Source organism: Bos indicus, chromosome 17 (genome assembly GCF_029378745.1).
Source record: "Bos indicus isolate NIAB-ARS_2022 breed Sahiwal x Tharparkar chromosome 17, NIAB-ARS_B.indTharparkar_mat_pri_1.0, whole genome shotgun sequence".
Lineage (NCBI taxonomy): Eukaryota > Metazoa > Chordata > Mammalia > Artiodactyla > Bovidae > Bos > Bos indicus.
In genome coordinates this window covers 9826631-9851749 of record NC_091776.1, presented here as the reverse complement: position 1 = coordinate 9851749, position 25119 = coordinate 9826631, and the positions used below count along the sequence as shown (strand labels likewise).

At 41.5% G+C, this 25119-nt stretch overlaps 1 protein-coding gene across 6 annotated transcripts in view; it reads right to left on the bottom strand.

The window, feature by feature from the left end:
• The window catches only part of NR3C2 (nuclear receptor subfamily 3 group C member 2), a 439369-nt gene that overhangs the window by 136806 nt on the left and 277444 nt on the right, over positions 1–25119 (bottom strand). For all 6 annotated transcript variants that reach the window (XM_070770130.1, XM_019977557.2, XM_070770129.1 and 3 more), the window contains one exon: positions 974–1090. In XM_070770130.1, the coding sequence (XP_070626231.1) occupies positions 974–1090 (117 nt within the window). The remainder of the gene's footprint in view (positions 1–973; positions 1091–25119) is intronic.

Genomic DNA, 25119 nt, shown 5'->3' with positions numbered 1-25119 from the left:
TTGTAGAATATTAAAAAAATCCTTTAGTACTTCTGTATTATATTTCAAAGTTTAAATCTTTGAAAGAGCAGAATTTATCTTGGAGGATCATAAGAATTCGGATTTCACTTTCTTGTTTCCTAGTTGTCATAATAATTCCTATCAACTAATCTATCCTTTCCTCACTGATCTGAAATGCCAACTTTATTATAAACAAACTTCTCACATTATTTGAATTCATTTCTTGACTTTCTGCTGATCTGACAATCAATAAACAAATACACGGATCATGTTAATTACTGTAGCTGTCACATGCTTTACCATGGGGCAGAGCCAGTTGTCCTCATTATATACCCCATTTCCAGAGTTTCGCTGGCTGTTCTTTAAGAACTTAGAATCACCAAGTGGTATTTTTGTTAGACTTCTGTTATATTCATAAACTAACTTAGAGGAAACTGACATCTTCAGGATGTTGAATCTTCCCATCCATGGATGTTGTATACTTCTGTGCTACAAGTCTTTATCTCCCCGACTCTTTTGCTGAACTTCTAGAACATTAAACATTTTTTTCATACAGGCCTTCCTTTCCTACATTTACTCCTAGAGTTAGCAATATATTCCTATCTGGCTAACAGCAGCACAAGTAGGTTTTACTTCTAAACACACATGGTAATGAAAACTATTAGCTACAGTTTTGTACAAAATGTCATTCATTTTTGTTTTGGCTTTGTTTATGCACCCAGTTCTTGAAACCTTAGCAAACTCAAGAGTTGCAAACTTCACTATGACCATAGCCACATAACAGACTTGTTTTTAACTCTTTCTAAGAAATATTTTTCTCCTAAAATGTTTTAGCACGAATATAGAACTTACTAGATTTTTAAAAATCTTTGCTTCATGTTAGCTTCACCTTCAATTTTGGGAGTACACAGAGTCTAGTAGTGTTACATTGCATATTAACAGTTCTTATTAAACTAATACCCACAGACCTTACCTCCTAAATTCATTCCAGCTTGAAGACACTTCTGAAGTCTGCACGCAGGACAATTCTTCCGCCGAATCTTATCAATTATGCAGTCATTTCTTCCCGCACACAAATAGTTGTGTTGCCCTGAATAAAATAATAAAGAGTAATTGTTAAAATAAAGACTACTATATTAATATAAAATACTAATACGTATAATCAGATAATTAAACATCCTCTTTCCTGCCTTAAAATCTCTTTGTCAAAAAAAGTAGAAGAGAAACATGATCTGCAAATACTATAGGCACAGGAATGGTCAGCTGAATACAGGTGAGACTTCAGGTTGCAGATGATAAGCTTAAAACTACGTTTACTTCCAACAGGTTTCCAAAGAAACAGAGCTGCACTCCCCACTGTTTGACTTCATTAGCATGCTTCCTTTCAGGAGATGGCGCACATTTCACCCAGACATCACCCAGCACCAAACTAAACAAAGGCCTTGCTTCAGCTTTTTTAAAAAGTGTAGTTTATTGAAGTATAGTTGATTTACAATGTTGTGTTAGTTTTAAGTGTACAGCAAAGTGATTCAGCTATAAATCTATATACATTCTTTTCCCCATCTTTTCCATTATGGTTTATCACCGGATACTGAATATAGCTCTCTGTGCCATGCAGCAGACCTTGTTGTTCATCCTTCCTACATATACCAGTTTACATCTGCTCATCCCAAACTCCCAGCTGCTGCTGCTGTTTCAGCTGCTCTGCCTGCTCCCATTTATACATGTCATTCCAACGGGAAGACTTTCAAATCATTTAACTAGAAATGTAGAACAATTTCATTTTGCAAGTCAAACTGGCACCAAAATAATTCAGATGTGGAATATGCTTAGAGGGTGGCATCTACTGGAAAAATGCTAAACTGTACCCTAGCTCTATTATTCATTTACATATCCAAATTAATATACTGTATTTACTGAACCTCCACTAGAGATCAGCTCTGTTAGAGGCAGCAACGCAAAAGACCAAAGTTTCCACTCTTATGACCTTTTAATGAGGGAAAGAGAGTCAACAGATAGGGTAATTGGGGACAATGGTCAACTGCTGGACAGTAACAGATGCTCAGGAGAAAAACGAGGGCATAGAACGTGGTGGAGGTGAGGAGGGTGTTGACATTTTAGAAAGAATGGAGGGAAAACCCCACTGGAAAGCAACTTTAAAATAAAGGTCTAAAGCAAAGGAAGGTGCTACCTGTGTGGACATCTTGGGGAGAAAATACGGTACGGTGGAGGGAAAAGCAAATGAGGGTTGACAGGGGCGCAAGGGCACCTGGCAGGTTTAAGGAACAGCCAAGTGTGAAAGTGGACAGAGTCAGTGAACATTACGAGGGGATGAGGAAAAAGAGCAAACCTCAGTCAGCCCATGTAAGGCCTTATCAATCGTGTTCAAGACGTCGACTCAGTGAGATGGGAACCACTAGTTTCCAGGGCTTTGAGATGAGATGTGACTTGATGTGACTCATGTTTAATAGGACTGTTCTGGCCACTGTGTAAGAAGCCGACTGAAGTGGACTGAGCACAGGATCAGAGGGAATGGGTAGCAGGCTGTCCCTGTACTTCAGGGGAAGATGATGGGGGAGTAGCGATGAGAAGTGCTCAGGTCCAAGATACACTCTGAAGGCAGGGCTGCTGGAATCTGCTGAGAGGTCTGAGAACAAGGGGATCTAAAGAGGCAGTAAGACTCTTGGGCTGAACAAACAGAAAAATGGAACTGCTGTAAATTCAAATGAGGCAGACAGTTAAGAGCCATGGCTTAGGGGGAATTACTCTGGCTTGGTCTTGGACATGCTAAGAGGTATGTCAGTGGAAGTATGGGGTGGAATAGGGGACAGTTAGATACAGAGACCTGGAGCTCAGGAGCGGTCTGGGCTGCAGATGTAATCAGCTTGTGGTCATTATTTTAAGCCATGAGACTGGATGAGACCATATGGAGACTGGAAAGGGAAGAGGTGTGAGGACTGAGTCATGGGTCTCTGAAAACATGCAGACTAAGCAAAGTGAGTCTCAGTGATGACTGTGAAGCAGGAAACAGGTTCCAAAACCCCCTCTTCAACCCAGTACCATCACATTCCCTTGGTTGATAATTACTAAGTAAATTACAGGAAGTACTCAATAAATATAATGTGTATTGCTAATGGTATTAAAATAATTTAATCTAGAGCTCATTCTCGGTAACATTATGGTAAATTTTAGTAATGACGATCACAATAAAAGAACAGTAATAGAATAGGGAAATCTATCAAAGGGAAGAAATCAAACTCCATCATTATAATAATCTAATGACCTCTTAAAAAACTGAAAGGCTCTTAGTCACTATAGGTAGGTGTAGATAATTACAAAAAGGCAATCAATACCCACAGGAAAGACTAGAACCAATTAATATAACATTTCACAACGCTGCACACCATCTTAAGAAGTTACCATAAAAATAAAATTTTAAGGCCTATTATAGCACTATTTTAGTTGTCGTATAACAACCCTACGACGTAGGTAAGGCAGTTATCACTGCTATTGTTCCCAAGAAGAAACTCATACTAGAACTGATCAGGTGACCTCCCCAAAAGGTGGAACTGGAAGCAGAATTCGGACCATGCTGCTGTGTCTCAAGGTCAGTCTTTTCTAAATGTCGATTTTGAAATATAATTTACTGGTGGTCCAACAGGATGCTGAATGCTCTTTGGAAAGAATAAGCAAAGGAACATTATTTGAATGAGGCATACTTTACTTTGTCACCCAGTATTTCCACTGGCAATCAGCATTGTGTGCCTTTTTTTGTGGTGTGAAATTAAAGACAAACTCAGAAATTTCACCTCTAATGTACATTGAACTGAATAAACTTCAGTGCCCAAAAAAACAACTAAATGTAACTTTGGTTTCAATTCAACAGTTATTTATTGGGAACCTATTATGTGTACAAGGCCATAAAACATTTGCATAAGGGGCTGGGGTGGTCTATGGTTCCTTCCATTTCTGAGAATCCATGATAAAATATGACAAAGTCTCTTAGCGGTAAGCATACAATAATGCATAAGAAATGGCCACTGTCCAATGCACACACTAGAAAACTTCTCTTTCTGAGTGTTCAAAAACAGACTTCTAAGAGTTAGGATTGTACTACGGGGATTTCTTTTTAATGAACACCTTTTAAAAATTCATGTTACTGTAAGAGCTGCAAAAAATGTCCTTCCACATACACTGAATTATTGTATCTGGTTTCTACCAGTTAGTAGAAACCAGAAATTGGTCACAATCACCAATTCATCTCCCATCCGAACAGGATGGGAGAGTTCAAAGGCCAGCTGTGGGAATGCCGTACTAGTTTTATCTGTCATTTGTGTTTTTACATCTGTAAACATGAAAGATTTGAATCACACCTACACAAATAGGCAATATGTATCCCGTCCAGTAATCTATATTGATAAAATAAACAATCAAAAAACCACAATGAAAATAAGAGATTGCATTTAGAAGACTTAAAAAACTTTTGATCATGTCTTTAAAAAAACACTGTGCTCTCCTGGTATAAAAATAGCTAATCCAGAATAAGTCATAACCCAGGCTTTCGAAGGTAAGTAATTTTCTACTACAATGTTAACATAGGCTGGACAGTGGAGGCTTTGAATGAAACTCATTTTATTCAGCAGGTGATGAGATTCTTGCTTACAGGATGTGAAGTCCACAGGTGTATTTTACAAATATTAATCTGAAGGTTATGTCTTAAGGAGATAGAACAGAAGTAGCAGACACTACCACTTTCAACTGGAGGTTCTCTGAGATGGCCTCTGTGCAAGTTAATAGCTCTATTTTAGTCAGAATATATAGCCACAGGAATAATCCTATGGATAAAAAATGTTAGCGGTAAAGGAAACAAAGATTTCTCATTCCACTTACATGTCCATTAGGGGAAGAATTTCAGTTTTAGTAGCAGAATAACTTGAATCAGATAAATCTCCTGCTGCTGCTGCTGCTAAGTTGCTTCAGTTGTGTCCGACTCTGTGTGACCCCTTGGATGGCAGCCCACCAGGCTCCCCCGTCCCTGGGATTTTCCAGGCAAGAGCACTGGAGGGGGTTGCCATTTCCTTCTCCAATGCATGAAAGTGAAAAGTGAAAGTGAAGTCGCTCAGTCGTGTCCGACTCCTAGCGACCCCATGCACTGCAGCCTATCAGGCTCCTCCGTCCATGGGATTTTCCAGTTAAGAGTCTGCCTGTAATTCAGGAGATGCAGGAGATGTGGGTTCGATCCCTGGGTCAGGAAGATCTCCTGGAGAAGGAAACGGCAACCCACTCCAGTACTCTTGCCTGGGAAATCCCATGGGCAGAGGAGCCTTGTAGGGCTACAGTCCATGGGGTTGCAAAGAGTCACACACGACTTAGCAACCAAACCACAAAAATTGAAAATGGATAGACAGTCCAGAAAGAAGGGGATGTCATGAGGTGTGGATATATTAACTCCTCTCAAATTTTCAGCTGACCTCTGAATTGAGCATGAGACTCCAAAGAGTCAAAAGGTGAAAGAATTTAATGCTTTAAACAGTTAAGCAGGGTATTTTAGTTACTATCAATCACAAGGAGAAAGAGTTTGAATCTCACTAAATTAGAAGGACTCAATCTTTCCATTTCCTTAGGCTTTCCATTGAAATTCTAGAAGGTCCCTGCCTTAGGAGGAAACAATGTATCCCAGGATTAAGGCATTAATTTTAGGGTTAAAGGTATAACAAAAACAGATCATCCCTAAAAAATCATACAGCAAAGGCCCTGTAAGTTCAAAATGTTCTGTCAGTAATTTGACTACTAGATTAAAATGCAATATTCTTCAGAGAAATATAACAGAACCTGGAGTCTCCAGAATGTCTAGAATACAATAATAATTACTAGAAAAATACAAACCAGAGTCAAAAGAAAACTGAGTCAGTAGAAACAGACTCACAGATGATCCAGAGTATGAAACTAGCAGATAAGGATTTTAAAATTGATATTTTAGACAGCACAAGAAAATAAGAAAAAAAGAAAAGAAAGAAATGGGAATTCTCAGAAGAGATTTTGACACTATAAAAACAAACTGAAATCAAAGAACTGTAAAATATACTATTGAGGACAAAACATTTTGGGTTGAAATTAACAATATATTGGACACAAAAATCAGTGAAATTAAAGACATATAAATAAATTATAAAAATTAAAGCACAAAGAGAAAAGAATTAAAAGCTAAAAGAACAAGGTACTTGTGGCCTATGTGGTGGCATTAAGTAATTTAACATACTTGTAGTAGCAGTCCCAGAAAGAGAATACGTCAGAAAATAATATATAGAAATTTCCAAATTGACTAAAACAACAATTTTAGCAAATGCCCCAAGAGATAAATACAAAGAAAACCGCTAAGGTACAACATAGTTAAATTGCTGAAAACAAATATAAAAAAATTTTTAAAGCAGCCAGAACAAAGCAAAAAATAAATAAATAAATAAATAAACAATTACAGTATGTAAAGGGGAATAGAGGTAAGAGTAAAAACTGATTCTTTGTAACAATCAAGGCCAGATAGCAACATACAATTATTTTAAAATTCAGTAGCACCAGTGAAAACATTTCTCAAAATGAAGGTAAAATAAAGACATTTTTGGATAAACTGAAGTGAAGATAATTGGCTGATAATAGAATCACATTATAAGAAATAAAAAAGAAAGTTCTATGCTAAAGGGAAATGATATCAGAGAGAAATTTGAAATCTGGATGTACAGGAAAGAATTAGAAATGAAGGACAGCTAAATTTTAGAGAAATGTTCTTTCTTTTCTTAAATTCAAAAGTCAAATGACTGTTTAAAACAAAGTAAATGTGTATTATGGGATTTATAAAATGTATATAAGTGAAATATCTAAAAGCATAGTACAGAGTACAGGAAAAGATATACATGAAATTTTACTGCTCTAAGTTTCTTACACTGTACTTGAAATGGCATAAATTATTCAGGGTAGACTATGATAAGTTAAGAGTACATCTTCTAATCCCTCAAGCAATGATTTTCTTGCTCTGGACAAGCAGCATCAGCATTACCTAATAATTTATCAGAAATTAAAATCCATAAACCCAATTTCAGACCTGCTGGTTCAGAAATTTTGGAGTGGGACCTAGAAATCTGTGTTTTATGTAACTCTTCATGTGATTCTGATGTATATTAATGTTTGAGAAATACTACCCTAAGCAGCCAGCAGAATAAAAACACCAAGTATAGTTTAAGGGACAATAAAGATATAAAATGGCATACTAAAGATACTCAACCCAGAAAGGACAGAAAAGAAAAAACAGAGGAACAAGTAAAGGAGGAAAACACAAAGAAACACTCAGGTAAGAGAGAGAAGTTCAAGTGCAGAAACAGTTACACTAAATATAAATGGTTTAAACACTCCAGTTAAAAGTCAAAGATGGGAGACTGAATTTTTTTAAAAAGACAGTACTTAAGCATGTATTATGATGCATTTTAAATAGAAAAGTACATATAGGGTGAATGTTAAAAAAAAGGAAAATATATATACAATGAAAAAATGTAAGCATAAGAAAGCTGATGTGGCTTCATTAAAGTCAGACAAAGTAGACTTCAAGAGAAAAGTATCACAAAAGATAAAAACTACCACTCATAGTTATTAAGCTGGGATACAAGCAGCCCTAATATCAACGCACTTAACAACAGAGTTTCAAAATTCATCAGGTGAAAATTGTCACCTGGAGAAGGAAATGGCAACCCACACCAGTATCCTTGCCTGGAGAATCCCATGGATGGAGGAGCCTGGTAGGCTACAGTCCATGGGGTTGCAAAGAGTCGAACACAACTGAGAGACTTTTTACTTTTATTTTTTAAACTATATAACATCCAGCTAAAGACTGGCAGGCAGGTATTCTTTCTGCCCCCTTCTGATGTCTATGTCAGAAGCCTTCTCTATCTCCTTTATACTTTAATAAACCTTTATTACACACACACACACAAAAGAAAATTGTCAGGATTAAGGCAGATAAAGGTTAGTCCAAAATCATAGTTGGAGGTTTAAAAACCCCTCTCTCAGCAATTGATAGAATAACCACTATGTAGAAAATTAGTGAGGATATGGGAGATTTTCAAACATCTTGGATCAATTAACACTTAGGCACATAACTGAACAATACACATGTTTTTTTCAAGTATACAAGGAGTATTCACTGAGACATACATAGTCTAAGCTATAAAACAAATTTAAAATTCTGAAAGGATTGAAATCATGTACAATATATTTGCTGGCCACAAAAGGAACCAAATTAGAAATCACACAACAAAATGATATATAGACAAGTCCCATATTTGATAATTAAGCAACATACTTCAAAAAATTGATGGGTCAATGAAGAAATCACAAGTGAAATTAGCAAAGATTTCAAAATGAATGATAACGAAAACATAAAACTTATTAAATACATTTAAGCAGTCCTTGTAGAACTTTTAGCTTCATATACTTAGTCTAAGAAAGGAGAAGGGTTTAAAATTGATGACTGAAGATTCTAGCTTAAAAAACTAGAAAAAATAAAAACTAAAAGCAAATCAAATAGAAGGAGTAAAATTATAGTATAGAGATCAATGAGAAAGAAAAAACCAAGAGAGAAAAATAAACCAAGCTAAAAGTTGGGTTTTGGTACAGATCAATCAGGCATCAGCAGACAGGCTGGGAATTCTGTTCCCTGTGGCCCCAGGCTGACGGGAACAGCCAGCACAGTGAGTGCTGGGAGTCAGGGCAGACGAGCTGCCGAGTCTGACCTAGGAAACCCACCGCTCCAGCCTAGAGTGGGCAACTCACCCTTCACTGCTCAGATTTAGTCCAATGACCCCACTCAAGCACAAGGGAGACTAGAATTGTAAGCTTACCTCTTGTCAGAACTCGAACAGCTAGAAACAAATGAGGAACCTCACTGAAGACTACCTCCATAAAGGGAGAAGAGAACATAAGATTCAACCTTTTATTACTTCCTCTCAGAAGTATTAAACTACTTAAATTATTGCTTTTTGAGGGACAAATTTTAATGGATGAAGGTGAGGGCCCTTTCTATAAATAGCTAAACTTTTCAAAACATTATTGAGAAGCTACCAGCAACTAATGTATTTTTTAGGAAAGAAATCAACATCTCTGGCTATTTTAATAAAGAATATAATCCAGTGACCACTCCACCCCTAAGCCTAGAAACCCATAACCTATTTTGTCAATGTCAGTACCCTAATAATATCCATACATATTCAAGAATCCGTACCCCCCAAAATGGAAGGCAAATAAATTAAAGCTTAGAGGGGATCATTTTTTCCTCATAAAAATTTAGGGAAAGTTTGGTCTAGCTACCTGGTAGCAAGCACTGTAACCGATACTCCAAAGGGAAAAAAATGCATATTTTCACAACACAGAGAGAAATAAAAGCTTAAAATAAATGGGATATGATTGAAAAATTCCAAAATATTCCTTTAAAGTAAAACTTTTACACAAACGGGCTAAGCATCCATCCGCAGGCACTAAGGCACTCTCGGAGAAACACTATGGAGTATTAGTCTACAAACTGATTGAGAAAGTAGAGATACGGTACAAAGAGTATCCTGCCTGACAAACAGAACTTTTACGTTCTTTTGGAATGTTGTATATAGACACAAACCTGCAGTAATGACCTACTGGCTTACAACGCGCTGGTTTACAAAAGACCCATATAATACACGCATCATTTCTGTCCCATCTCCAGCACCATATTCACATATAACAATTTAGAGGGGAAGTCTACGCACGTAAGAGTTTAGAAAAAGACCTCGGAGGGCTCGCAAGAAGGCAGTAGAGGATTCTGTGAAAGGCAGAAACAGCTTAAAGCAGGGTCAGAATCCCAAGCCAGAGACACGTGCCTTCTTGGTGTCCTAAGTTTTAAATACTTTTACTGTAAGGCTCACATCACCGTCCACTGACATTGATTCAGTTCAGTTCAGTTGCTCAGTCGTGTCCAACTCTGCGACCCCATGAATTGCAGCACGCCAGGCCTCCCTGTCCATCACCAACTCCCGGAGTTCACTCAGACTCACGTCCATTGAGTCAGTGATGCCATCCAGCCGTCTCATCCTCTGTCGTCCCTTTCTGCTCCTGCCCCCAATCCTGACACTGGTTAGGCTGCCTTAAATTATAGCCATTGCAGAGTCATTTAGATGTAAAAGCATCTTGTTTAAGAAAACGATTCTGTCCAGCAGGGCTCAGGGAACTTCAGTCACTCATCCATCTCTTGTACCAGTTCAAGGTACCTCCTGCCTGAGGGAGTGGTTACTTTTAGGAGAAAAGGAAGCCATTCTTGAAAATAGAAAGCTGCCAAGGTTAGAGTAAATTTGGATGGGGCACCAGGAAGATTAGTTAGTACAATATTAATTTACAGGGAAACAAGTACTCATATCAAAGGGGAAATACAGACTTAAAAAAAACAAAATCCCGTATCGTGCATCAGAGGGATGGTATGGGGAGGGAGGAGGGTACGAGGGTTCAGGATGGGGAACACATGTATACCTGTGGCGGATTCATTTTGATATTTGGCAAAACTAATACAATTATGTAAAGTTTAAAAATAAAATTAAATTAAAAAAAATAAAATAAAAAACAACAACAACAAAAAACAAAATCCCAAACAACCAAACTTGAGTTCCAAAATTTTAAAAAGTATCAATTTTCCTGTTTTTTCAACTATGATATTGCTTTTAATTGCAGAATAATTCTGCTTTTTTCAACAATGACATTGCTTTTAACATTGCTTAAATTTTATTCTTTAAAAAGTTACCCAACCCAATACAGTGTCTTTTAAAACTGTCAATTACTTTGAAATCAAGAAACAAATTTTTGTTATACTTGGGCTGATCCCCTATGAGAAAATACAGATTGTATAACACAGGGATCTTGTCTCAAAGCATCAATAATGCTAGAATGGAAAAGGTGGAAACATGGAAGGCAGCAAGGAAAAGACCCAGGGGGAAGGGATGACTTTGTAACCAGATACCCCTGGATACCAATCCCACCTCAGTCAATAGGGAACTATGAGCTTCTTTGCCAAAAACAGTTGAATGGCTCTGAACCTCAGTTTCCTGATCTATGAAATGGGCACAGTAATGCCTACTTTATAGATTGTTGTACTAAGCCACTCAGTTGTGTCCAATTCTTTTGCAACCCCATGGACTGTAACAGTCCATTAGGCTCCTCTGTCCATGGAATTCTCCAGGTAAGAATACTGGAGTAGGTTGCCATTTCCTCCTCTAGGTGATCTCCTGCGTCTCTTACCTCTCCAGCACTGGCAGGCAGGTTCTTTACCACCAGCACCATCTGGGAAGCCCTACTAGGTTGCTGGATGGATTCAAATTAATATACATAAACAAGAAGTGCAATGCCTGGCCTGAGGTAAGGACTTAGAATAAAAAGGTGATAGTTATCATCCATCATTCATTTGGTTAGCTCAGTCTTTCAAAAAAAAAAAAATGGTATGAGAAATTCCAAAGAACAAACACAGTCAAATCTTAATTAAATATAAGAAAAGGATTTCCTGTTGGAAGCAAATATGACCACTGAATTAGGAAGGCTTCTAGATGAAAAGTGTCCACTTGAGACTGGACAAATACTACTCAGCTCTGATCTCATCTTCAAGCCTGAAAGTTTTCTAAAGGCTGGCTGTGAGAATGGAGAACTATATCCTTTAAGGTTAGTTCAGTTCAGTTCAGTCACTCAGTCGTGTCCTTTAAGGTCAGCACAGGACAAAAAGCCAGGACTTTCTGAGCTGTCTGCAACTCAGCTAAGAATTCTAGAGTAGTGCTTCAAACTGTAAGAGCTGTGTAAGATGCTGGAACGCTGTAGCTCCCTTGAATTATTGTTCCTCATCTCCCCTGCCTGTTTCCTGTTACGACTTAATACCCAAACAGTAGGCACACATATTCGGGGGCAGACGAAAGGTGAATCTGGGAGACTGAACTCCACTGTGCCTGGTAAGGATAGCAGATACTTAGCAGCAAGCAAACTGAGAACAGAAGACCCTCCAGTTCAGTTCAGTTCAGTCGCTCAGTCGTCTCCGACTCTTGGCCACCCCATGAACTGCAGCACCCGCTGTCCATCACCAACTCCCGGAGTTCACTCAAACTCATGTCCACTGAGTTGGTGATGCCATCCAACCATCTCATCCTCTGTTGTCCCCTTCTCCTCCTGCCCTCAATCTTTCCCAGCATCAGGGTCTTTTCAAATGAGTCAGCTCTTCACATAAGGTGGCCGAAGGATTGGAGTTTCAGCTTTAGCAACAGTCCTTCCAATGAACATCCAGGACTGATCTCCTTTAGGATGGACTGGTTGGATCTCCTTGAAGTCCAAGGGACTCTCAAGAGTCTTCTCCAACACCACACTTCAAAAGCATCAATTCCTCGGCGCTCAGCCTTCTTCACAGTCCAACTCTCACATCCATACATGACCAGAGGAAAAACCATAGCCTTGACTAGACGGACCTTTGTTGGCAAAGGAATGTCTCTGCTTTTGAATATGCTATCTAGGTTGGTCATAACTTTCCTTCCAAGGAGTAAGCATCTTTTAATTTCATGGCTACAGTCACCATTTGCAGTTATTTTGGAGCCCCCCAAAAATAAAGACCCTTGCAAAGAGCAAAAAGAGGTTCTGGGATTGATTGATTTTATTGGAGTACAGTTGATTTCCAATGTCATGTCAGTTTCAGGTATACAGCAAAATGATTCAGTTATATGTACATATATTTATTTTTGAGATTCTTTCCCCTAGTAGGTTATTGCAAAATACTGAGTATAGCTCCCTGTACTATACAGTAGGTCCTTGTTAGTTATCTGCTTTATATATAGTAGTGTGTATATGTTAATCCCAAACTCCCCTTTGGAGATGGTAAGTTTGTTTTCTATGTCTGTGATTTAAAGTGAGTTCCCAGACGATGATTTAATTCCATTCAGCAGAGATAGCTAAACCAAGATATAAAGAAGCAACACATGGTCCATTTCTTCCAAGACCTTACTTTCTAAAGGCTGGGAAATTTTAAATGATTAAGAGGAATCATATGGTACTTCTGTGACTTTAAAGGCAGAAAAGATTATACCTGAATGGGTAGATGAGGAAGGTTTATAGAAGGAGAACGCATCTGACATAAGTCTTGAAGAATGTTGTGGGTCTGAAACATGGAGAGGACAGACATCAGGCCCCCCCAGCAAAGGATGAGCACAGGGAAGGCAGAGACACAACTTCATGTTCAGTGAGCAACTGCTCTGGCGGGTGGACGCCCAAGAGGGCAGGGGCTCAGAGGAGGAGCCGGCGGCATCTACACATGCCGGTGATGAGAGGACGACCCGGGGCTGGCAGTGCCCCTCGGGCTCCTGGGCCCTCTCTTGCGTTCTGGGGTTCAGACCCACATAAGCACGTACCTGTGGAATACCCAACCCCAACGCCCGACACTTTAAGCTTCACAACCCTACGACTCACACAGCCCCCCTCCAGCCTCCTCAAATCCTTATCCTTAAAGCTTCGACCAGTGGCCCCAATCAGGAGCCGCCTGGTTTACACCCCGCTCCCTGAGATCCTCACAAGATCCCCACAATCCTTCCCTCAAGCTTTCCTTGAATCCTCTCCGTGTTCACCAGGACCTTTGCCCTTTTTCTCAGGCTCTTTTGGTTAAACTTCTGGAGTTTGGAGTCTTGCTTACTATTTGTATGACGTCAGACGAGTGACGCAACCTTTCTGTCCATCAGTTTCGTCCTTTGTTAAATGGGAATCATCTAGGTGTCTACCTCACGAGTTCCCCTGAGGACGAGTACACCACACGTGACACTGGGAATGGTCACAGGCCCCCAGTAAGGGCGCAATGACTGGTGGTAGCAGTTCAGTTCAGTTCAGTCGCTCAGTCGTGTCCAACTCTTTGCGACCCCATGAACTGCAGCACGCCAGGCCTCCCTGTCCATCACCAACTCCTGGAGTTTGCTCAAACTCATGTCCATTGAGTCAGTGAAGCCATCCAACCATCTCATCCTCTGTCGTCCCCTTCTCCTCCTGCCCTCAATCGTTTCCAGCATCACGGTCTTTTCAAATGAGTCAGCTCTTAGCATCAGGTGGCCTAAGTATTGGAGTTTCAGCTTCAACATCAGTCCTTCCAATGAACATCCAGGACTGATCTCCTTTAGAATGGCCTGGCTGGATCTCCTTGCAGTCCAGAGGACTCTCAAGAGTCTTCTCCAACGACACAGTTCAAAAGCATCATTCTTTGGTGCTCAGCTTTCTTTATAGCCCAACTCTCACATCCATACATGACCACTGGAAAAACCATAGCCTTGACTAGGCATACCTTTGTTGGCAAAGCAATGTCTCTGCTTTTGAATATGCTGTCCAGGTTGGTCACAGTTGTTACCCTGTACTATTGCTAGTGTCACGTGTTACTGCTGTCTTCATCCATTATTCCATATTATCTTTATTATATCAAGGGACTAGTAATGAGTCTACCTGCCTCTACTATTTCCCCATTTCTAAATCAAAGAAGTCTTAACCTTCAAAAGCTTTTTAAAAAAAAAAAAAAAATTAACTCTTACTCAGACCTCAATTTGTTAAACCCAGAAAAGCAGAGCTATTGTGGTTGAAATGAATGCCAGGGAGGCTCCCTGGTGCAGTCCTCCACTTTGTACCCAGCAGTGATCCAGGAGGCACCCCCTGGACCCCCAGGTCTCCTCTAAGCAGCCACCCGGGGCCATGAGCCCAGTCTGGACAGTGAGCCTTCTGAATCACACATCTGATTAGCTCATTCTTCTGATTAAAGGCCTTTTCGGGCCCTTCACTACTTAAAACTCTTAAGTCCAAACTCTTTTTTATTCAAAGTGACACTGAGCCTCTGGAGCTCAGAGAGGGGAGAGAGGTAGGGAGATAGGGCTCAAGGATGTGCTGAGCAAAACTGACTGCCATTTGGGGAAATGGAAGCCCAGTGTGCATCAGGGGCATCTGATACAGTAACACTGGGTCATTATCTTCACTGGTGTCTTTACTGTTGGTGTTTTACTATTATTATTGGGGTTAACAACAATGTATTTCAAGGCTTATTTTAAGAAAGTAGAAAAAGTCAGAAGATTGGTCACTGTGCATATCTGTATTCCACTTCATATGTACAGACACGTAGGTCAGTCCTGTATCACAAGCACCATCCTTAGAGAGGTCCTAAGGCTGCAGGCATCCTAAGGCTGGCTGACCGAGGCGGACATTCAGCCCTAGTTTGGGACAGCACCTGTGAATCATCGTCCCCCTCCCAGCTCTTTCTGACCTCAGGAAGGAGTCCTATCTTTGCTCTTCTCTGGCTTCACTAATCTCATATTTAGCACCATCTATGGACACACACACCTCTTTCAGGTCCTTAGCAACGATCTGGGCCTCTAACCACATCATCTAGGAAATACCCCATCTCCTTTTCTTCCACTTGGGAGCTACGCAAGGCTGATAATCAAGACTGCCCCCTTTTACCAAGTAAAATACTGAAGTTCTCAGGTCAGATTAGATTTGGAAAGAACCACGTTCTAGAAGCCTGAAAAACAACAAAATATCTTTTGGTGGTGGTGTTGTTTAGTCACTCAGCCGTGTCCAACTCTTTATGACCCCATGGACTGTAGCCCTATTAGGCTCCTCCATGGGATTCTCCAGGCAAGAATACCATGGTTGCCACGCCCTTCTCCAGGGGATCTTCCCAACCCAGGGATCAAAGCTGCGTCTCCTGCTTGGCAGGCAGATTCTTGACCACTGAGCCACCAGGAAAGCCCACGAATACCTTTTAGAATCTTTAAAGAACGAGGCATGGAGAAGGTGGTTGAACTCAATCTTAGGAGCAGGGATTTCACCAGGCAGAGAATAAAAGTGATTTTCAACTGAACAGGATGCTCCAAATTCTACATCTTGAAAAACAAAATGACTTCTCATCTCACTGAATATTGATATCTGGCCCTGTCTAGCATGCCAGGTCCTTTCCCATCCTCCCAGAAAAGCCATGCCTGGGGATTAGACTGGGCATCCCAGAGGGGATGGCCTCTGCCCCCATCCCCAGCCCAGTGCTTCCTTCCATGCAGAGGCAGCTCCGTGAAAGCCACACCTAGGGCCCCTCTCTGTCTGCCTTACTCTCTCTGCCTTGACTAGTGCGTCTAAGGTCTGACTTGCCTGCTTCAGCACCATTCTCTTCCTCGTCCGGGAGGACTCCCTTGGGGAGCAGGCACGGCCTCTAGTCCTGGGGGCCCCACCATGACCCGGTGCCGCTGCCTGTCCCTGCATCTAAATCTGGGACACAGGCAGGAGGGCCCTCCCTCGGTTTTTTTTTTTTTTTTTTTTTCCCCACTCTTACCATTAAGCCATATCCTTCAACTTATTTACCAAACAACAAAAAAAGTTTCTATTTTCCCTTCCACCCACCACTTCTTTAATTTTCGGTTTGCTCAGAATCCAGGTGGGGAAAAGGCAGGGCTATTTTGCAGGTCCCTTGGAGATGACGAAAGAACCAAGGCTCTGAGACCCAGATCTCAAGCACAGGACCTGGTGGCCTCCCAAGCACAAATTCTGTGCCCAGGATTCCACGGTCCCCTCCGCCCACCTCCTGGGAAGCCTGCTTCAGGATCTCCACCCACCCTCTCCCCGAATCCACAGCTTCTTAAAAGGCAGGCAACGCAGTTGGTGTGATCGCTGTGGGAATCCACATCTTAGGGTGCAAATTCTTGATGACAGTTAAGGCAGATTTTAAACCTTTTTCTGTTGTTTTTGTTTCCCTCAAAAAAAAAAAAAAAAAAAAACTGTCAACTACATTTCACCACAGAATCTTGTTTTCCTTTAAAACCTATTTTCATGCTTACTGTGCTACGTGAAATGTAATTTTCTTTTTCACACCTTGAAGCTACCACAGAATTTAACTAAGAGGGACAGTAACATGAAATAGTTTAATATTTATCAGTCTCTGAGTGAAATATTGCTCAATAACTTTGTTATACGCCCGAAGCCATGAGCAAACCTGATGGTTTTGTTGTTGCCATTCCTTAAAACATAAGAACATAAGCATTTTAATGGCAAACCAAACTTTTAAAGAATCCTTTTCACTGAACTACCCCTGACGGATGCTTTAGAATAACCAGATCTTGAAATGGCAACCCACTCCAGTGTTCTTGCCTGGAGAATCCCAGGGACAGGGGAGCCTGGTGGGCTGCCGTCTATGGGATCGCACAGAGTCGGACACGACTGAAGCGACTTAGCAGCAGCAGCAACAGCATATGCTTTTCCAAATATGTCATGCATTTTCAGCCTCAGAAAGGCACTTTGACCAAATTCCTTTTAAAATGAACTTCTTGCTTAAATCTCCGTTTCACATTTAGAAGTCAGAAAGAGAAAAACAAATATTGTATATTAAAGCATATACATGGACTCTAGAAAGATGATGAACCTATTTTCGGGGAAGCAGTGGAGATGCAGACATAGAGAACAGACTTATGGACAAGGGCGGGGGCAGGAAGGAGAGGGTGAGATGAATGGAGAGAGTAGCATGGAAGCATATCCAGTACCATATGTATTTGCCGGATGACTCAGGGAGCTCTAACTGGGGCTCTGTGATAACCTGGAGGGGTGGGAAAGGGTAGAGGAAGGCTCACGAGGGAGGGGACGTATGCACACCGATGGCTGATTCATGCTGATGCAGAGCAGAAATCAACACTGTACAGCAATTATCCTTCAATTAAAAATAAAAATTAAAAAAAACTCCTTTTCACGTTCAGAGGTCCATTTGTTGTCCAGCTGGAGGACTTCTTTTTTTTAAAGCATTCGACAACTGCCCAGCAACAGCAGTCTGTGTTTGCAGTCACTATTTTGGGCTACATCACATGACACTTACATAACCTTGTTTAACTGCTCTTGAACTGGTTGGAACAACCTGGGAAACAGATTAGGGCAGTCCCAGCAAATTCCCGCATAGCAGATTCTGATGGGTGAGTTCTCATCCCCCCCAGCCCCACCCCCATCTTATAATGTTGCCTGGTGAGCCAGAGGGTGTCCAACAAGAACTGGTTACTCATTGTTCAAGCCAGCTAAAACATTTGATAATTAACTTCCTCTGCTCAGTTGAAACCAGTCTGGTCTGCCCATAATAAACCAATGAACAATGATCCCCCACCGCTGAGCTTTATGAGGGAGCCTGGATTAACAGGCTTTAAAACGCCAGAGGCGGGGAAAAAACTCACTTGAGAAGTAAGTACAGGTTGCCTCTGCCACCTTTAAACACAGATCTTTTGAAGCTGTGATCTGGGGAGTCTAAGATTTTAATTTAGAAGTCAAAATGGACTTATATTTTTTCCCTGTGGTATTATAAGAGTCCTTCCCATGTGGGTCAGCACAAGAGTCCCAGATAAACATTTTTCTCAGTGTGAAAGGTGTTAAGTTTTTCATTAAAAAAAAAGAAAAAAAATATATAAAACTTCTAATTATACTGATTTAAATTTTAGGCCTGCTGCCTATTTTAGTAAAAGATAATCAAAGAAAATACTGTACGACAAAAGCCAAGTGCTATATGCTTTTAACCCTGAGAAACATGTTATTATGATGCGTAATAAGAAAAGACAAGTAACTTATCACCATGGAACAAGGAACATTTTTTTTTTTTTAGGAGGCATGACTTGCATCCTACACATTTAATAGTAGGAATTTAACCTAGTTGTATTTGACTATGCAAAAACATCTGTTATCTAGATAAACTAATATGCTATTCAGGGCAGTGGGCAGGGAACTAACATTTGTTGAATTCCTGTTATGTGACAGGTGCTTTCCCAATCATATAATTTAATCTGTGATTTAAAATCCTATGGGGAGAAGCCCTTGTGAGATTGGTCCTGTTATCTCCATTTGGTCAACAGACACACAGAAAGGTTCAGTCACGTGACTAGGGGCTTCCCTGGTTGCCCAGTGGTTATGAACAGCCTGCCAATGCAGGGGACACCAGTTAGATACCTGGTCCGGGAAGATGCAAAACGCTGGGGGGCGACTAAGCCTGCACCCCAGAGCCCATGCTCCACAACGAGAGAAACCACCGCAGTGAGAAGCCCACGGACCATAACAAGCAGGTGGACCCCACGTGCTGCAACTAGAGGAAGCCCACACGCAGCAACAACGATCCACCACAGCCAGAACTAAATAATAATAAATTTAAAAAATAATTTAAATCACATGACTAGCTTAGCTGGGATTCATACTTGGAATTCTTTTGTTACAGCACTTGTTCTTTCTATGGCTTCAGACATATTAGAAGCATCCTTTAGATATTTATACCTAGAGGGTCATACAGAACAGAAACAGGATCTCTGCAGTGGAAAACACTGCCTTGTAATGCATAAGTCTTACATGGAAACATCACTAACCACTCTGACAGATGGACAAAAAACTGCCTGAAGATAGTTGTACCTGCAAGTCCAAGCCTCAGCTGAAGTGTGCTAAGGACGGCAAACTTCCATACTGCGTAATCCACCTCTTTTTGCCTGATCCAAACATACCTCTAGACCCCAGACTTCAAAGCATACATGTGCCCAGCCCTGTGGCAGTGAAAACACCTGTGTGCTAGGTTTTTCATGATCAGATTTCATTCATTCTGTTGGCTGAGAATAAGAAAGGCAGGGCAGGATGATGAACCCAATCCTAAGAGTGGGCAGGAGCTGTGAAATACGACAGATAGCATGAGACAGAACTGAAGAAGACTAATGCTTGTTGTGTGTCTGTATGTTCCAAGCTCCCAGGCTGGGAAAGTTATATGCTCTCCTTATTTAATGTTTATGATAACCTTCCTAACAGGTAATACTATCCTCCTGTCCTGGACAAGGAAATAAGCAGCTGTGTTCAGTGCTTCACATGGCCAGAGGTGATCCCAGGATTCAAACCCAGGTCTTACAAGAACCCGTGCTCATCTGGCAAATTGTGCAGAAGCAATCTGGCAATCTCAACATGCACAAAAATATCTCAATTTGCTTTCTGAGAAAGCTTTGGACTTATACATTATAACTTTGTACATTTCCTCATTTGAATAAATTGCTTAAAATCAAAGAATTTCCCATTTAGAGGACAGCTTAGTCCTTACTTACAGCCAAAATTCAGGACAAGGAAGCCTGTTAACTGTATTAACAGTTCCTAATGTAGTAATGGGGTTTGGAGTCAGAAACATGTGGCGAAAATCCAGACTCTGCCACTTATCAGCTGTGTGACACTGAGCCAGCCATTCAGTCTTGTATTTTCTCATCCATAAAGGGAGAGGAACAAAACTGATCTCCCCGGGGATTATCAAGAATAAATGCGGTGGTGTATTTAAAAAGCCTAGCACCATGCCTGAACAAAGCTTCTGGTCTTCCCCAAGGTCATGCCTTTAGGGATGGGGATCAGGAAGCACAGTACTACTCTAGGAGCAGACTGCTGGGTCCAGCAGGTCTTCCCAGACCCTGACTGCAAGACCCAGGGTTAGCCAGCCTCATGAAGCGTTAAGCCTCCCCTCTGTAAAATGGGGGCAGTAACGAAGCCTCTCTCCTCCGGCTGCATTCAGCCCTGTCCACTCCAAATTTGACTTTGAGCAGCAAGGATCCGGTCCCTCTACTCTAAACCTGGGATCTCGGAGTTAAGCCACTTCTCTTCTAACTATGCTTGTGCCTCAGGTTCGCTTTCTGTTACCTGGGTTTATGCCTCCTTCCCATATGTCCCACTGCCTATTCTGGAGTCTGCACTGTACCCCGAGCTCTTACACACTCACATTCCTGCAGGGCCTTCCCTGGTGGCTGAGGTGATAAAGAATCTGCCTGCAATGCAACCTGGGTTCCATCCCTGGGTCAGGAAGATCCCCTGGAGAAGGGAATGGCTACCGACTCCAGCATTCTTGCTGGAGAATCCCAGGGACAGAGGAGCCTGCTGGGCTACAGCCCATGGGGTTGCACAGAATTGGACATGGCTGAGTGACTAACACTTTCCAATTCCTATAACCCTGGTTCCCTCTGAAGTCCAGCTGAAGACTGGGGCTCTGACACTTGCCTTTCTCAAGAGTCTACCTGTCCCTTGATGATCTCTAAGACCACCATCGATGTTTTGTCCAGATCACAGGGGCCTCTGAGCTCTGCCTCTGGACTGTGCTTCCTTGCAGCACCTGTGCCCAGGCCCCATCACTGTCCTGGGGAGTAGGCATGGTTTCAAAGCCCAGGACTTTCCAGTTTGCTCCATTATTTCCTTAGTTAATTTCAAAGGATATATGTACTTCCTCTAATTCTCATTACCATTTCTCTTACACAGAAGACATAAGACATATATAGAAATATATAACAACATTTATCTTTTTTCTCTCTCAAAAACCAAGAGCTCGTCATGAGGAACATACCAAAACTGTCATGAGGAAGATACCAAATTGCTTTACTCAATCATAAAGACAGTGTATAGATTCACAAGCTGATAGCCATCACTGCAGTCACCTGTAAATGACACACACATTCATCTTAGTAGCCTAGGTCACTGGAAAATGTCAGCTGACTTTTAGCTCATTGAGAGAACGTAAAGAGGCCTGGGATGATTGTCTCTATTTCCAGGACTGTCCGGGTCTTCCCCTGATCCTCCAGGACTCCTACTTCCAGGTCTCCTGAAGCTTTAGGTCCTGGATTGATCCTGCTTAAGGCGAGAAGTTTCTAGAACATTTCTGCCCTTCCCTACTCCTGCTTCCCAATCCATGATGCTGGCCCCCTGGGTTTGCTCTGAGCTGCACCGTTGCATCTGCGTGCATGTATGCTAAGTTGGTTTAGCCGTGTCCGACTCTTTGTGACCCTGTGGACTGCAGCCCTCCAGGCTCCTCTGTTCATGGGATTCTCCAGGCAAGAACACTGGAGTGGGTTGCCATGTCCTCCTCCAGGGGGTTCCTGACCCAGGGATTGAACCCACATCTCTCCTGTTTCCTGCACTGGCAGGCGGGTTCTTTACTACCAGTGCCATGTGGGAAGCACTGTTGTATACTCTTCTTACAGTGGACCAGGACCCTGTGGGGCTCCTGGACACGGAAGCCTTTCTGACCCGTTTCTTGTTTGTTGGGCAAAGATTCCAGCCTCCATGACCTTCCCTGAGTTCCAAAGGATTCAAAAAGTTGCTAATCAGGGAAGGGAGGAGAGGTGGAGGCAAAAGAGGAGCAGCCGAGAAACAACAGTGCAGCCTTGGAGCAGGGTCTTGGTTTCTCCTCAAGGGACACATATAATAATACCTTTCAATTCAGTTTAGTCGCGCATTCCTGTCCGACTCTCTGCAACCCCATGGACTGCAGCATACCAGGGCTCTCTGTCCATCACCAACTGGCAGAGTTTACTCAAACTCATAGCCATTGAGTTGGTGATGCCATCCAAGATCTCATCCTCTGTCGTCCCCTTCTCCTCCCACCTTCAATCTTTACCAGCATCAGGGCCCTTTCAGATGAGTCAGCTCTTTGTGTCAGGTGGCCAAAGTATTAGAGTTTCAGAATCAGCATCAGTCCTTCCAATGACTATTCGGGACTGATTTCTTTAGGATGAACTGGTTGGATCTCCTTGCTGTCCAAGAAACTCTCAAGAGTCTTCTCCAACCCCACAGTTTAAAAGCATCAATTGTTTGGCGCTCAGCTTTCTTTACAGTCTCTCACATCCATACATGACTACTGGAAAAACCATAGCTGACAAAGTCAGACGGACCTTTGCTGGCAAAGTAATGTCTCTGTTTTTTAATATGCTGTCTAGGTTGGTCATAACTTTTCTTCCAAAGAGCAAGCACCTTTTAGTTTCATGGCTTCAGTCACCATCTGCAGTGATTTTGGAGCCCCCCAAACTAAATACCTTTACAGAACTAAAACAAGACCTCAAGTGGGCTTTAGGAAGCATCGCTACAAACAAAGCCAGTGAAGGTGATGGAAATCCAGTTGAACTATTTCAAATCCTAAAAGATGATGTAATTAAAGTGCTGCACTCAATATGTCAGCAAAAACAAGACCAGGAGCTGACTGTGGCTCAGACTTAAATTGAAGATAGTAGGGAAACCACTACAACATTCACATATGACCTAAATCAAACCCCATATGATAACACAGTAGAAGTGACAAATAGATTCAAGGGATTAGATCTGATAGAGTGCCTGAAAAACTATGGACAGAGGTTTGTGACACTGTACAGGAGACAGTTATCAAGACCATTCCAAGAAAAAGAAATGCAAAAAGGCAAAATGATTGTCTGAGGAGGCCTTACAAATAGCTGAGAAAAGAAGAGAAGTGAAAGGCAAAGGAGAAAGGAAAGATATATCCATTTGAATTCAGCGTTCCAAAGAATAGCAAGGAGAATTAAGAAAGCCTTTCTCAGTGATCAATGCAAAGAAAGAGAGGAAAACAATAGAAAAGGAAAGACCAGAGATCTCTTCAAGAAAATTAGAGATACCAAGGGAACATTTCATGCAAAGATGGGCTCAATAAAGGACAGAAATGGTATGGACCTAACAGAAGCAGAAGATATTAAGAAGAGGTGGCAAGAATACACAGAAGAACTGTACAAAAAAGATCTTCATGACTCAGGTAACCATGATGGTGTGATCACTCACCTAGAGCCAGACATCCTGGAATGCAAAGTCAAGTGGGCCTTATGAAGCATCACTACAAACAAAGCTAATGGAGATGATGGAATTCCAGTTGAGCTATTTCAAATCCTCAAAGATGATGCTGTCAAAGTGTTGCACTCAATATGCCAGCAAATTTGGAAAACTCAGCAGTGGCCACAGGACTGGAAAAGGTCAGTTTTCATTCCAATCCCAAAGAAAGGCAATGACAAAGGGTGTTCAAACTACCACACAATTGCACTCATCTCACACGCTAGCAAAGTAATCTTCAAAATTCTCCAAGTCAGGCTTCAACAGTACATGAACCGTTGACTTCCAGATGTTCAAGCTGGATTTAGAAAAGTCAGAGGAACCGGAGCTCAAATTGCCAACATCAGTTGGATCATCAAAAAAGCAAGAGAGTTCCAGAAAAGCATCTACTTCTTCTTTATTGACTACGCCAAAGCCTTTGACTGTGTGGATCACAACAAACTGTGGAAAATTATTCAAGAGATGGCAATACCAGGCTACCTTACCTGCTTCCTGAGAAATCTGTATGTAGATCAAGAAGCAACAGTGAGAATTGGACATGGAACAACAGACTGGTTCACAATTGGAAAAGGAGTACATCTAGGCTGTATATTGTCACCCTGCTTATTTAACTTATATGAAGAGTACATCATGTGAAATGCCAGGCTGGATGAAACACAAGCTGGAATCAAGAATGCCAGAAGACATATCAATAACCTCAGATATGCAGATGACACCACCCTATGTCAGAAAGGGAAAAAGAACTCAAAAGCCTCTCAATTAAAGTGAAAGAGGACAGTGAAAAAGTTGGCTTACAACTCAACATTCATGGTATCCAGTCCCATCACTTCATGGCAAATAGATGGGGAAACAATGGAAACAGTGACAGACTTTATTTTGGGGGGCTTCAAAATCACTTCAGATAGTGACTGCAGCCATGAAATTAAGAGACGCTTGCTCCTGGGAAGAAAAGCTATGGCCAACCTAGACAGCATATTAAAAAGTAGAGACATTACTTTGCCAACAAAGCCCATCTAGTTAAAGTTATGGTTTTTCCAGTAGTCATGTATGAATGTGAGAGCTGGATAATAAAGAAAGCTGAGTGCTGAATAATTGATGCTTTTGAACTGTGGTGTTGGAGAAGACTCTTCAGAGTCCCTTGGCCTGCAAGGAGATCTAACAAGTTAATCATAAAGGAAATCAGTCCTGAATATTCATTGGAAGGACTGATGTTGAAACTGAAACTCCAATATTTTGGCCACCTGATGTGAAGAAGTGACTCACTGAACAAGACCCTGATGCTGGGAAAGACTGAAGGTGGGAGGAGAAGGGGAAAACAGAGGATGAGATGGTTGGATGGCATCATCGACTTGACGGACTTGAGTTTGAGTAAGCTCCAGGAGCCTGGCGTACTGCTGTCCATAGGGTTGCAAAGAGTAGGACACGACTAAGTGACTGACCTGCACTGAACTTACAGAACTA